Source organism: Cydia strobilella, chromosome 6 (genome assembly GCF_947568885.1).
Source record: "Cydia strobilella chromosome 6, ilCydStro3.1, whole genome shotgun sequence".
In the NCBI taxonomy this organism is placed as follows: domain Eukaryota; kingdom Metazoa; phylum Arthropoda; class Insecta; order Lepidoptera; family Tortricidae; genus Cydia; species Cydia strobilella.
This window is the reverse complement of record NC_086046.1, coordinates 3,831,590-3,844,717: the sequence shown is the minus strand read 5'-3', so window position 1 is coordinate 3,844,717 and position 13,128 is coordinate 3,831,590. Positions and strand designations below refer to the sequence as shown.

At 36.4% G+C, this 13,128-nt stretch overlaps 1 protein-coding gene across 10 annotated transcripts in view; it reads left to right on the top strand.

The window, feature by feature from the left end:
• LOC134741972 (E3 ubiquitin-protein ligase HECW2) overlaps positions 1 to 13,128 on the top strand; it is a 143,880-nt gene that overhangs the window by 101,278 nt on the left and 29,474 nt on the right. Inside the window, exon 1 of one of the 10 annotated variants that reach the window (XM_063674878.1) lies at positions 11,293 to 11,495. The exons of the other annotated variants lie outside the window; for them this stretch is intronic. Coding sequence (XP_063530948.1) covers positions 11,455 to 11,495 — 41 coding nt within the window. The 5' untranslated portion in view covers positions 11,293 to 11,454. Of the gene's footprint in view, positions 1 to 11,292; positions 11,496 to 13,128 lie in introns of those variants that run through there. 10 annotated transcript variants of the gene reach the window in all.

Here is a 13,128-nt window from a genome sequence, read left to right as displayed (position 1 = left end):
TATACTAGGCTCCGCCAGACCTTAACATGGAAAAAGCAAAGTAAAACTTAAATAACTAGTTTTTTGGAAGTATAATTTTGAATTAATATTAATAAACCTTACTGTAATACCATGGTACTACGTACCTTTCCACTTGTGTTCCGCGGAAGATCCAAAATTCTCCGATTTGATTTAGGCTCCGCAAATTATCCGCCAGAGGTAAAAAAGCTCCGAATTCAGAGTGATAGAGAGAGACGAACTACGATACGCTACGGAGCGTTAACGATTGGCACGTTGGCTACGCGCCCTGGTGTTACATACCTACCCGTATAATCGTGTATGTTCCTCCTCAGTTTAATTAAATACGCGCTACACACATCCATCACAAACATAGATTTATCAAAACAATAACTGCCTATTGTTTTACGGGTTTCGATATCAGAATACAGATGTTTCACAGAAATTATTACGATAAAAATATAATTTAACGAGCGCAGCGTGAAAAAATGTTGCGAGTCTTTTGTTGTCTTTCTGTCAAAATAAATATAGGAATTCAGGTCAAAGAACAACGTAATCCGTCGATTATATGTTAAATATATTTCATCAAAGTCGAATGAAATTGAAATCACCAAAAATCCGCCAAGAAATTACGACTTTGTTTTAATCAGAAAGTTTAAATTTGAAAGTTTACTTATCAAGGTTCGTATCCTAAATTACATCCACTTAATGTTTGCCTTATTTGTATGAGTACTTTATTATCGAAGCTTGCATTGTGTGGGTTAAATGGAATAGTGACTAAGTGAGCCTTAAAAAGGATGCACAGTTCGTTGGGTCTCGTTAGTTCGCCACCATACAAAGTTTTCCAATTTTTAATTTGAACCTTGTTTTATAAGTAAATTGGAACGAAGTTTGTTTGTTTTAAAAGGCAATGAAACAAAAGAAATGCTACTTTATTTGGTCCATGAAAGGTCCTAATTTGATTGCAACGATGTACATTGAGTCTCATGAGGTGCCTGCGTATATAATGTATGACAAACTATGGTTTGCTGTGGCGAAGCGTGATTTAATTACATATTGTTGTCATTGTTCCGGGGATGGCAACGAATATCATTAGAAAGGTCAGTCGGGGCAATTGCGGGACAAGTATAACTAAGTACAGTCAGCTGCAGAGAGAGGTGACCCCCCTGCAAACAAATTTCTATGCAGGGGGGGTCACCTCTCTGCAGCTGACTGTACATACTCCAATATGGTAGCAAATGCTACAGTGTATGTTCATAGGAAAGTGCTCCCTCTATAGTGGGACTTTACCCTTGACCTATTCCTATAGTAGTAATTTACCCTATATCTGCAGTTACCCTGCTTAACCTTATCTTACAATACGAACAGACCTGCGTGTATCGATATTTCAATATTGTATAATATCAAATATTTATTGTTCGCATCCAAGCATAATTAAAAATATTTAATCAAATAGAAAACTTGAAGCTCGAAATAACTCAATTGGACATTGTCTAGACATGCAACCAATTAAAAACAAGCAAGCGAGCTTGACTCAGGCTTAAAATATCAATTAAAATGATTGTTTAATCTACGTCACTGAAATAGAAATAGAAGATGATAGCATAGACCACTCTGATGGTAGTGGTTTGATCAAAATGAGTCATATATGTTATTAACTGTATAGTTATTATAACAACAAAACCTATTGTATGGCGGAATAAGTTTCAAGTAAACATTTGTAGCTACTAACGTTTTTTTTTTTGAAGATTATAAGTTTTGTACATATACAACTTAACTGTAAAGAAAAGAGTTAAAAATATTATGCATCGAGCTTTGCCATACACATAGCGTAATGAATGTATACTTTGGATAGAAAAGCTGTATGAATTACGCACTGTATCCATTTTCATTGTTCTTGAGTACACCTTGTACCTATAGCCGTGTGCAGATTGCTATGACAACTTCACCTGCGTACTTCTGCGACTAAATAAGGTCAATAATTGTATGGATTTCGCATCGAGGTCAATAATTTATTATTCTCGTTATTATTTATTTATTTGTTAACCTGTTGTGTCCCACAGGTCCCACTGCTGGGCAAAGGCCTCCCTCTTTCTTCCACGCGTTTCGTTCTATGGCAATATTAGGCCAATCTTTCCGAAAGACGTCAAAATCGTGCCGCCATCTCCTTCGAGGTAGGTCTGCCGTGAACCTTCTCGTTAACCCAAGAGTAATAATAATAGTCTTTTCTCATCAGGTGAATTGACCGCCATAATGGAAAGGTATTCATGATGTATGATAGAGAAACAATCAGACAACAATAAAATCTTACAAAACCGTATCGTTAAAATCGTATCGTACCCTACAAATCGAAGTACATTTGAGGTCATTCGTGCATAACGCAATGTGATTCACTCAGTGTTAGTTAATTCGTAACATAAATATTGTCGCTACAAGGTGACAGCTGTTGCATACGAAGGACGGGAGTGGCTTTGTTTTTCATGTATCGATTACTAAAGATAACATATTAATTGTATTGTACACTCATCGTTTATTAGTCTAATCTAAACTAAAGTGACCCTTTATTCGTGTAGTTTAATCGACAGACAAAAAGGTCTATCTACATCTACAGTTTACAGAATTTTTAAGCTAACTGCTGACATTTGCAATGACAAAGTACGGAAATGTCATGATTAATGTCAAATTTCTATGGAAATATGACATTAGTGTCATTACACTCCCTCAGTTTGTTCTGATCAAGTCAGTGCAAAAATAGCTTGAAGCTAAACTCTCTCGAATAGACAGACTCTATAGGTATTCCATAAAATTTATAAGTATAGCTTTTGGCAGAGAGTTGAGGTGAAATAATGATTACACACTCACACACTGGTAGAGTATTAATTGCAAAAATCGTAGTAAATAAACGTATGACTGAATATAATTTAAGTACACGAATTTGAAACTAAATTACCTTGGAGAAACTTTTGGCCAATCTTGCTTTTAGCTGCTAAACTTGCTATCGGTACGAAAAAGGACACTAAGGCTGGCTTTCCACTGAGGCAGATATTAGCAGAGACGAGAGGAGACGTACGAGAATCAATCATATAGCATTGTTTGTAATCCAGCGGAGCGGAGCAGACAACCAATGCTGTTGGTTGATTCTCGCACGTCTCCTCTCAGCTCCGCCTCAGAGGAAAGGACGCCTGATTGCAATATCCCGCTATATATTTTAGCGACCCGCCCCGGCTTCGCACGGGCATAGAGTAACTTATACTAGAGCGGTACTGTCATAGTAAATTTTGTAACCCCAGTAAATTCACTGCCATCTGTCGACACACTTTAAAACTAAAATTGAAGATTTGTAAAAATACGATATAATGTATTTAAATATAGATAAATTATTTTTTTTATTTGCATTAATTATTTTGATGATTTTGACCCATGTTCTTTCACTGATATGCGTTAAAATTGTTAAATAACAAACGAAACCGTCAACGCCATCTATACGACTGTAGGCCAAAACTAGTAGCGCCCTCTGAACGAGAATCAAATTTTCTTGATTTTCGAGGCACGTTTTTTCCTTAGACTGTATCCATCTATTACGGAGTTATATTTATCTTTGGCACGGGTTATACAAAACCTTAACAAATTATACACTAAAACCTTCCTCAAGAATTACTCTATTGTTAGAATGAAAACCGCATCAAAATCCGTTGCGCAGTTTTAAAAATCTAATACATAGGGACAGACAGACAGACAGCTGAAAGCGACTTTGCTTTATACTATGTAGTGATGTCCACGTCCTGGTAACGATACCTATAATAAATAAATAATAAAAATCATTTATTTCGGACCACAGAAATCCATAACAGGTTAGTCGAACATGCAGGAACTTAAAACTATGTTAGATACAATTAATTATTACTTAACTTACTAGATATCTACAACTACAATACATACTTAGCTAGGGAACGATGCAGGCTCGACCAGTGCTGCATATAGCGACTATCGAGCCTACCCGCTATCACACTCAGGATACTGTTGCTACTGCCAAGCACTCTGCGACGCGTCGCGGCGGCGCGCTTTCTATAAAGCTCATGTTTTTGTTTATCAAAGCCAAATAACGACCGTTGTTACGTTTGACAAACCGTGATTGTAATTGTTTAATTGGAAACAAATTTAAATGTTTCCAAGCCGACGATTTTCGTCACGTCTGTCGCTCTGTTGGTCGCATTTATTTTAATGCTAATTGATATTGTCCACTTTTCAAATGCATAAATAATCACACACTTCGGTTAATTAGTCACACGCTATGCGGTAAAATGTACAATTTTCATCATAAACAAATTGTCTAAAAACGTATACATCCAAATGAAAGTTAAGTCTTTTTAAGTGAAGAGTGTTAACGCCTAGCGACATTAGCTCCACATTATGTTGTAAAAACGAATAGTCCGGAAGTAACCTTGAAGTAAAATTGTTTTACTAAACATAAACGATCACCTTGGACACTAAATATGACAGTTAAAGCTGTCAATAATTTCTAAACCTGCCCTAGTGGCATTCACACATGGCCAATTTTAACACCATTTAAGCTTATCTGATGTCCATGCAGATGTCAAACTCATTGTTAAGTCTTGACTCGATTTGGTAGATTTCTATAATTAATTTATCTCAAATTAGATCAATGTATTTGAAGATGCATTGCTTTAACCAAATAGTATAACGACTAGCTATATTATACCTAACAGTAACAGCACATTCCATACAAACGTAGATATTTAACCTTTCGTATGTTTTGGTAGTCAAAACTGGTGTGGTCAAAACTCGGTCACGCTAAATAGAGCAGGAAAAATCGTTCTCGACAAAAATGCAATAAGGTTACTACGAGATGTTAATCTGTGTAGTGAATATTAAGAGAGTTATTCATGCAATATCATTTTTCTATACAAATCAACCTTGCGTGAGAAGATCAATGCTCCCATGCTTATTGATATCGTAACATTTTCTATTCCAAAACTGTCACTACAAACAAACCTCACAAACCTGCCTGACACAACGGATGAACTATCGATCACGGCTAAAAATACTGGAAAATGGTTTTCGTTGACCCGAATGTGGCCCGCTGCCTTTGAAAGCGCATTATCTTTTATCCATGGATCTATCTGCATACATGCTTTGAAGGATATCTTTCAGCATACCAGTATTTTAAAAAGACATACAGATATCTGACTTTTATGCGACGTATGTTCTTTCGCGTTTCAACAGTAGTTTAGTTACCCTTACTGAATGGATGAGATGTGGGTTCGTATTTAGGTCACCGAGCACACGTGTTACGGACAGGCGTGTTTTAGTTGTAGTATAGTGCCAACTGCCAGCAACAGTCAATAGATGACATCATGTTGCAACTATTACATATTGTTTATAACAATAGCATCGTTTAGTTTTTTGAGCGGAATTATGAATTATAATCCGATTTTTGTAATAACACTTGGGATGAAGAGCGTAAAGCCACTTACGAGTATGTAAAGTGTGACGATGTCACTCTCGCCAGCAAACTACATAAAATGTCGAATGGAGGTACATCAACAAATGGTGTGTTTGTTGTGAAATAAAAACACGTATCTGCAGATAACTAGTATAAATGATTTTTCCCCTCACTAGCTCGGAAAGCAGTCTCTTATCCTTTAAAACAAGCGGGGAAAAACGCATTTTATCCACTAGTGGGGAAAGTAATTTTACCTTGGATGGAGCGTGTTTAAGTAGCTTTTGACAGATAACAAAACGTAAAACGCTAATAATAATAGTTCGTTCGATATTAATTATCATTAAATAAATGGTTTGAGAATTTAATAAAAAAATACCAAATTTAGCTTTATTTAATGGTTTTAAGTCATAAACCTTAAATTCCATAAGAAACATTTGTTTTTCATAAATGATGTTGAATTTAATTCTGAACGCACAAGTTGATTCGATGCAATTTCAAAACGCATCGTCAGAAATGTCAACATTGTCAACAAAATTTTTCTCACCGACTCCGACACGTAAAAATACACAACTTCCAGACAGAGTTTTCTATCGTATATCGTATTATCGTAAAAAAAATAATGATTCCAGTGATGAAGATGATCTAAACCTGTGGATGTTGCACTTTCCTCGCTATAGTGTTGAAACACTCGCGGGTAAAATACAACTTTGCACCCTTGTATAACAAATAACTATTATTGTTAAAATTACATAATTCTATTAGCGTGTGAATTAATGTTTTATTATACAATGCTTATAAGTAGCATTACACAGTTTGCCCCAAATGCCACGAAGGCAAACAAAAGCATCAATGACGACTGCATTTGTATAATGCAAAAATGAAGGCCCTAGACCCGTGGAAAGCGTGTAAAAATGGAAAGGAAGTGACATAATAATAACTTTACTACTCTAGTGATGTAATATCATGTTTGAAGCACGTATAATGAACTATAATGTAGCCTGTACTTGGAAACACTAGACTTGGAAACAGTTGCTACCTACTTTTGAAGTTTGCGTGTAAACGGACAACTTACCTATTCTACAGTTCGAAAAGTTTTGTCTCTTGGACAATCGTGCTAACATACTGCCTTTTTCGTTTGTGGTAGCCGTAGTCCCTGTGGATAGTATAGCTATTACGTTCACACGAGTCTTTTCTACTTGTCTCTAGGGACAAGTGACTAGGAACCATTAATTTTCCGTAGCTGTACGTCATGTACTTTGTATTCATTATCAACTTTTCATGTTGCAGTCATCGTAGCAAACGCCAAAACGCTTACAGTTTTTTTGTACACGTACGTGATACCTTATGATCTTGTTGCCATTGAAAGGTTGATTTGAGATTCTTGTATTCCCTTTTCATGCATTTATATTTTAGGTACCCACAGTTAGCCTCAAAATGAGTTTGACATTTCGTTGCTTCTTCCTTTTTTAGTGATCCGTCATATCATAAGCGTTTTGACGAATTCTGATCCAAGACACAAAGCAGAGTTAAGGGGCCCACTGACTATCAGTCCGCCGGACGATATCGGCCTGTCAGTTGTTCGGAACTGTCAAATTTTTGTTCTAACTGACAGGCCGATATCGTCCGGCGGACTGATAGTCAGTGGGCCCCTTCAATGTACAATTTTAATGAAAAAATTAAAATGAGAAATTAATTTTATTTCGTAGCTTACAATTAAATTTTTCATATCTGTGCCGTTGGCTCTTTTTAAGCAATAGAGATAGAAGGTCGCTCTTCATTAGATTAGCTGAGACTGTCCTATGGGCACGTAGATTGTAATTTGAACTTATTTATACATATATTGTTTAGTTATTCAACACCCTTGTGATATAATTTATTTATCTATCTATCTTCCGTACAACAAATCGCCAATTCCGTACAATTTGAATGGATCAAGGAACCTTATTATGTTATTACATATATAGGTAACTTGGTCAAAACGCTATTTGTCGTTTAACTAAGTTTAATTAAGATAATAATCGTTGATAATAAACTGGTTCACACTTATTTCATTCTTACTTTAACTTTTTTTGTTTTTCTTCTGTGCCCCGCCCAAAGTTCGTATATTAATAACACAGATACATCCCTTGAGGTTAGAAAATGGTTATTTGCGTAGTTTGGAGAGCTGCGTGTCTTTAATTCGCTGTTGCCGTGTTCCCGACACCGCGGAGATGCCAAGGCTCTATTTACATCTAGTTTTTCTACCCATAATTACTAGTAACTAATGTCTATTTCATTAAATATTTAATTGCACAAATGAAGGTCACAATTACTAGAGGGGATTCGATTATAATTGGACGTACTGACAAATACATTTTTATTATTTTGTGTAACTAAAATAACAAAATAAAATAGATGTTATATCAGTCATGCTCCAGATTTATAAAAAAATGTTGTAATTACTCAATTATAGTTTTCTTTTAACAATCATGATTCTAGCAAAGTTTGCATAGTGCCAATTGCAACCATGATCATCAATTTCTGAAAGTCATAGTTCAATAATTGTACAATATTTATCATATACATAGACCGCCTCTCTACAATTAGTTTTCATATACATGTTTATTTATAATAGGAGTCTTCCTAAACTAACCATAAAATCATACTTCTTCATACCAGCATATCATACAGCTAATGCACTTGCGTTACATCGATAACATTCATCACGCACTAGAGATATTAATATTTACATTATATTCCGTCAAATGTCAGTATCGTACATTTACATAATAACTAGAATGAAGGCACGGATCGGAAAAGACCAATTGTGAGTCAGGCGTGAAATCAGTGACATCAACACTAACCTATACCAAGTTTTCACTGCAGCTAAATTTAGTTGTGAGTGGGTGTCTGTAGCTATTACTGTTTGTCGGGTAATTGACTAGATGGTTGTACGTACATACAAAGAGCAGTCGACGTAATAACCTTATAGTAGACTTTATATCGATGGAGTAATTGTAAAGAATGGTCAGTCAATTGTGTCCATTGTAGTAATGGTTTAGTTTCGTGTATAGGTTTTGTTATGAGTTATGACGTTGTGTTGAGGATTGCTCTTCTTTTATTTTCAATCTATAAACAGACAAAGGTCGTACTCGTACTTATAATCTAAGCTTTGTCAAACAACAAAAAGTTCAAAATAAAAATTGTATTTTAATGACGAAATTACAGTTCGTTCTCTTTTACATTTTTATATTATTAGTTTAACCCTTAAATGCATGATTTTTTGTATAACTTTTTAATAAATTGAAATAGATGTGTCATGTTGTATAGATTGAGGGAATAATATTTTGGATAGCTGCATATTGAGCCACGGACCATCAAATATACGATGCATATATACATCATTATGCATTTAAGGGTTAAGGATAAGGTTAATGACCTGGTTAAACGTGTGCTTTAAGTTAACCACACAACCCTTGTTCAACCACACGTTAGCCAGTGGGTAAATCAGGTGCGTTGACATACGGACGGCGCACGCGACCCGCGGGCGACGCATCGACGCGGGCGCACTTGCAAATTGCTCGTAACGGCACGGTGTTCACAACGCATGATAATAATCGTCTCGGCTATCGAAAATTGAAGATCTCTCTCCATATTGGAGTGATATAGAAATACTACGAAATTTGATTATCGAAATTTGCGGTGGGTTACAGTGCAAAGGCAGATTTATTATTATATAAAACTGTCATTGCTTAGAATTTTCTGTCAAACATTTCATTAAATGACAACGCAAGCAACTTAGCGAATCATAGCTAAAGGCCTTTACTAAGATTTCCAGTTACTTATAAATATTATAATTCAGAAGGCCTACCGCCAACTTAAAAAAATCTTAAAAAGTTATCTGCCTCTGTTGCTTGAATATACAAGAGCGATAGAGAGGCAGATAACGATTTCGATGTCCTCTGATGGATCCTGAGTTCACACTTATACTAGTCATCATGAGTCTAAAATGTGATCAGTACTCAATACATAAAACAGGAACAATCGCGTGCGCATCATGCATTACCTTAATAAACAAAAGTTAACCTTACCTTTACGAATTTAAGGTGTAAATTACATTGATAGAAATGTGTTAAAAGTTTTCGCCTATGCCTGTGGCGCAACTTTACGGTAACAATTGCTTACAAGACGCAATTGAAGTTAAAAATCAATGTGAGAGATCAATTATATAAATTGTAAAGAATGTAGATTTAAATAAATCGATGCGAGAGATCGCACACGCATAAATTCCAAGTGGGGGTTCTGCATGGGGGTATTTCTGGTTGTTTATTACTTACTGCATACTGGACTGTTATGGTAGACCCACATGTTGCAAACGTTGACTGTTTTAGATATGCTATTCATGTCATGGCCATAAGAATTTATAACAGATCAGTTTTATGAAATTTTTAAAAAAGTAATTTAATAATTCTGTTATGAAAGCATTCAGGGCAGTAAGTAGCTTAATAGTTAAGCCTTATACTTAGACAAAATTAGAATCAAAATAGAGATAAAACCTGTTGACAAATATAAATAACATTATGTTCATGAAAACACGAAAATATACAATTGTAAAAGAAACATCAGTTTTGAGGCATTGTATTTTCTTTAAGTTTACCATATTTTTTTAGCGGAGAAGAAAGAAGTATTATATAAAACAACAACAATAGAAACTAACAATAGTTATTTGTGCAACAAGAGAGGAAAGTTGGTTTTTCTTGCGAGTGTTTATTTTGAGTTCCGAGAAAGCGAAAGATTCTATAATTGAATCACGAGCGAAGCGAGTGATTCTAAGGTAGAATCTTGAGCGTAGCGAGGGACTCAAAAACACGAGATGTAAAATAACTTTGCTCTCGTGTTGCACACATAATTTTTCACTTCAGTAGTGAGAACATATTAAAGGTTAAAATGTATTTCGAATTACAATAAACAGAAAAAAAAAGTATTATAATATGTACGATACGATAAGATACGATACGATATGAGACGAGACGAGACCGGACCGGACCGGACCGGACCGGACCGGACCGGACCGGACCGGACCGTACCGTACCGTACCGTACCATAAAAAAAATGTAATAAAAGTATGAAGTTCATGGCCTTCACTAAATTAAAAAGCTACATTGTTTCACTCCCTGGAGTGAGGAAAGTCGCACTTTCCTCACTCCAGGGAGTGACGAAAGTAGGCTTGTTCGAGCTGCTGAGGTGAAAACAAAATAACATTGTCAATCTTCCCAAACTTTACATTGTAAGTACATCAAACCTACAAAGCTCCTAACAAACGCAATCGTAAAAAGCACGCAGCCCAAAAATGAAGGTTTAAAAAAATCGTTTCCATTATACCGTAAGTACAAAGTTGTTCATAAACTGTATGACGTAAGCTTTCAGCCCATAGACATTATCAGCCTGAAAGTGGAGCATCGGCAAAAGCCCGCCCCTACGGCGTAGCTGCTACGCGGTGTAGTCACTAGTCAGTGTTGCTCGAGCCGCGCCGCCGCACGCACGTCTCCGCGCCGCGCGCATAGCACACTTACGACATCGAACTTTTTAAATGGAGAACTAAGCTTCCTTCAGTTAAAATAATAGTCTAAATTGAATAATGATATAAACATTTAGAATTAGATTTCATTGCGTATGCGCCCAGTGTTATGATTATTTCGTAAAATTTCGAACGTAACCGACGATTTGTATAAGGAACTGTGATCCGAAACGTGCACCCCAGTGTTATATTACTTAGAAAACTCGAATGTAACTGACTTTAAAAGCGAACGTGATAAGCATCCTAGTTTATTGCGAAGTTTTTTTTGAAGATTGCTGACAATTTGAAAAGTAACGGTGAAAAAGACGTCTAAGTGAGTGTAGTGTTGTGGACATGAGGGTATCCAGTCGCCAACATTAACCGGTACGCAGAGCTGGAGGCCCGGGGGGTCCGCGGGGCCCGCCGGCGCCAGTTTGTCAAGGGCTGGAAGAAGACCATGGGGGTCATATCCAAGACCTTCGGCGTCGTCTTCAGTCTGTAAGTTATCAGAAAATCTAAAGCGTAGTCTTGTAGTGACTCCAGCTCCCCCGTGGGAGCTTAGGCCCTGGGGTCCGCGGGGCCCGCCGGCGCCAGTTCATCAAAGGTTGGAAAACTATGGGGGTCATATCCAAAACCGGCGTTATCTCTAAGTCCACCAGAACGTTTTTCGTAAAGTTATTCGTAACAGTTTAGTTTTGGTGGGATCAAATTCTCAATTAAATTTTATGGAACACAAATGGAAATGTGATCATGATAACGTAATGTTGGTGTGCTCAAACAGAAATTAGAAATAGACTGGTTTTATGTGATTAAGGGCAGAAATGCATCAATCACATTTGAAAGACCGATTAATGTTCATATTGTTCTGAAACTCAACCCTCTCATAAAGAACTTGCGTTATGAATATTATGATCACCGAAAATTTACTTCTTCAACTATAAAGAACGTTCATCTGTCGATCGTTTTTTCTCCTTAAATATGTAAATGACCAGCTACCGTCATAATTCATCGTAAAGATTCTCATTTGAAAAACAAACAATAGCCTTTTTAAGCTGTCAATCAAAATTATCATAGCGTTATACCTAATTCTGGTAAAGATTTTGACGTTTAACCTTAGTTTCACAATAAAGTACGTAAGCTATTTTAAAGGGTATCGTCCCAATTTATCAGCGAAACGTAGAGGTAATAAAGAGTTACCCGGTTTAGTTTAGCCGCTTGCGCAAGTGTTCCTATTCGTACGATGCGCTGCTGTCGCTGCGCGTGCGATGCCGTTGCGTGGGGTGCGTCCGACAGACGGTATTGCGATTCGATTTGTCGAGGATGTAATATATTCTAGAGATTTTTACTTTTGTCACGACACTTATGCCATACTGAGCAACCTGTACACGTTCGTTGTAGTATTTTAAACCCAATTACAAGAAAGGGTGGTTTTAGACCCAGTGGTAAAAACTCGCTACTAAATACTGATTAAAATGAGTAAGATAGAGAGCCTGTAACCTCAAGAAGTTCAGACTAAAAATTAGTGCTGTTTTGGGTACCAAATATTGCAAAAACTATACCAAAATATTGCATTTGAACGATAACTGTTTTAAAAAATGAGTTGCAGTATCAGGTCTGGAATGTCCATAGAGGCAATGCAAGGAATTGTCTGTCCGCCCAGCGCCATCTAGATCTACCTGCCTAAAGAAAAGGTTCAAAAACATACCCCTTCTAGGCTTATCTGGCCCTGCCGATATCTTATAGTCATGTCGTAAATCCTTATGACAAACTTTATCATAAACAATACAGAATTTAACAGACATTTACATTATATTGGAGCATATACACATTGATCTATTCATTTCATGACGGATATCTCACATATCTCACACATCTGCAGTTAAGCCAAAAAAAGACATCAACATCATCCGGTATTCATCCTCCCCCAGTACACGCTATGACTGTTAAACTGATTATAAAATAGAGACTTCCAAAGCTGCTTGAAACTACATAATTTTTAACTCAATATGGTGGCGCTTAAACACCTCAGTATGTCTTCTGACTGGATGTCATGTGAAGGATATACATCTAATTAAAACCTCTAGCTCACATTTAGCACAATTAATATTGAACGAGCGTCTTAAATATTAAA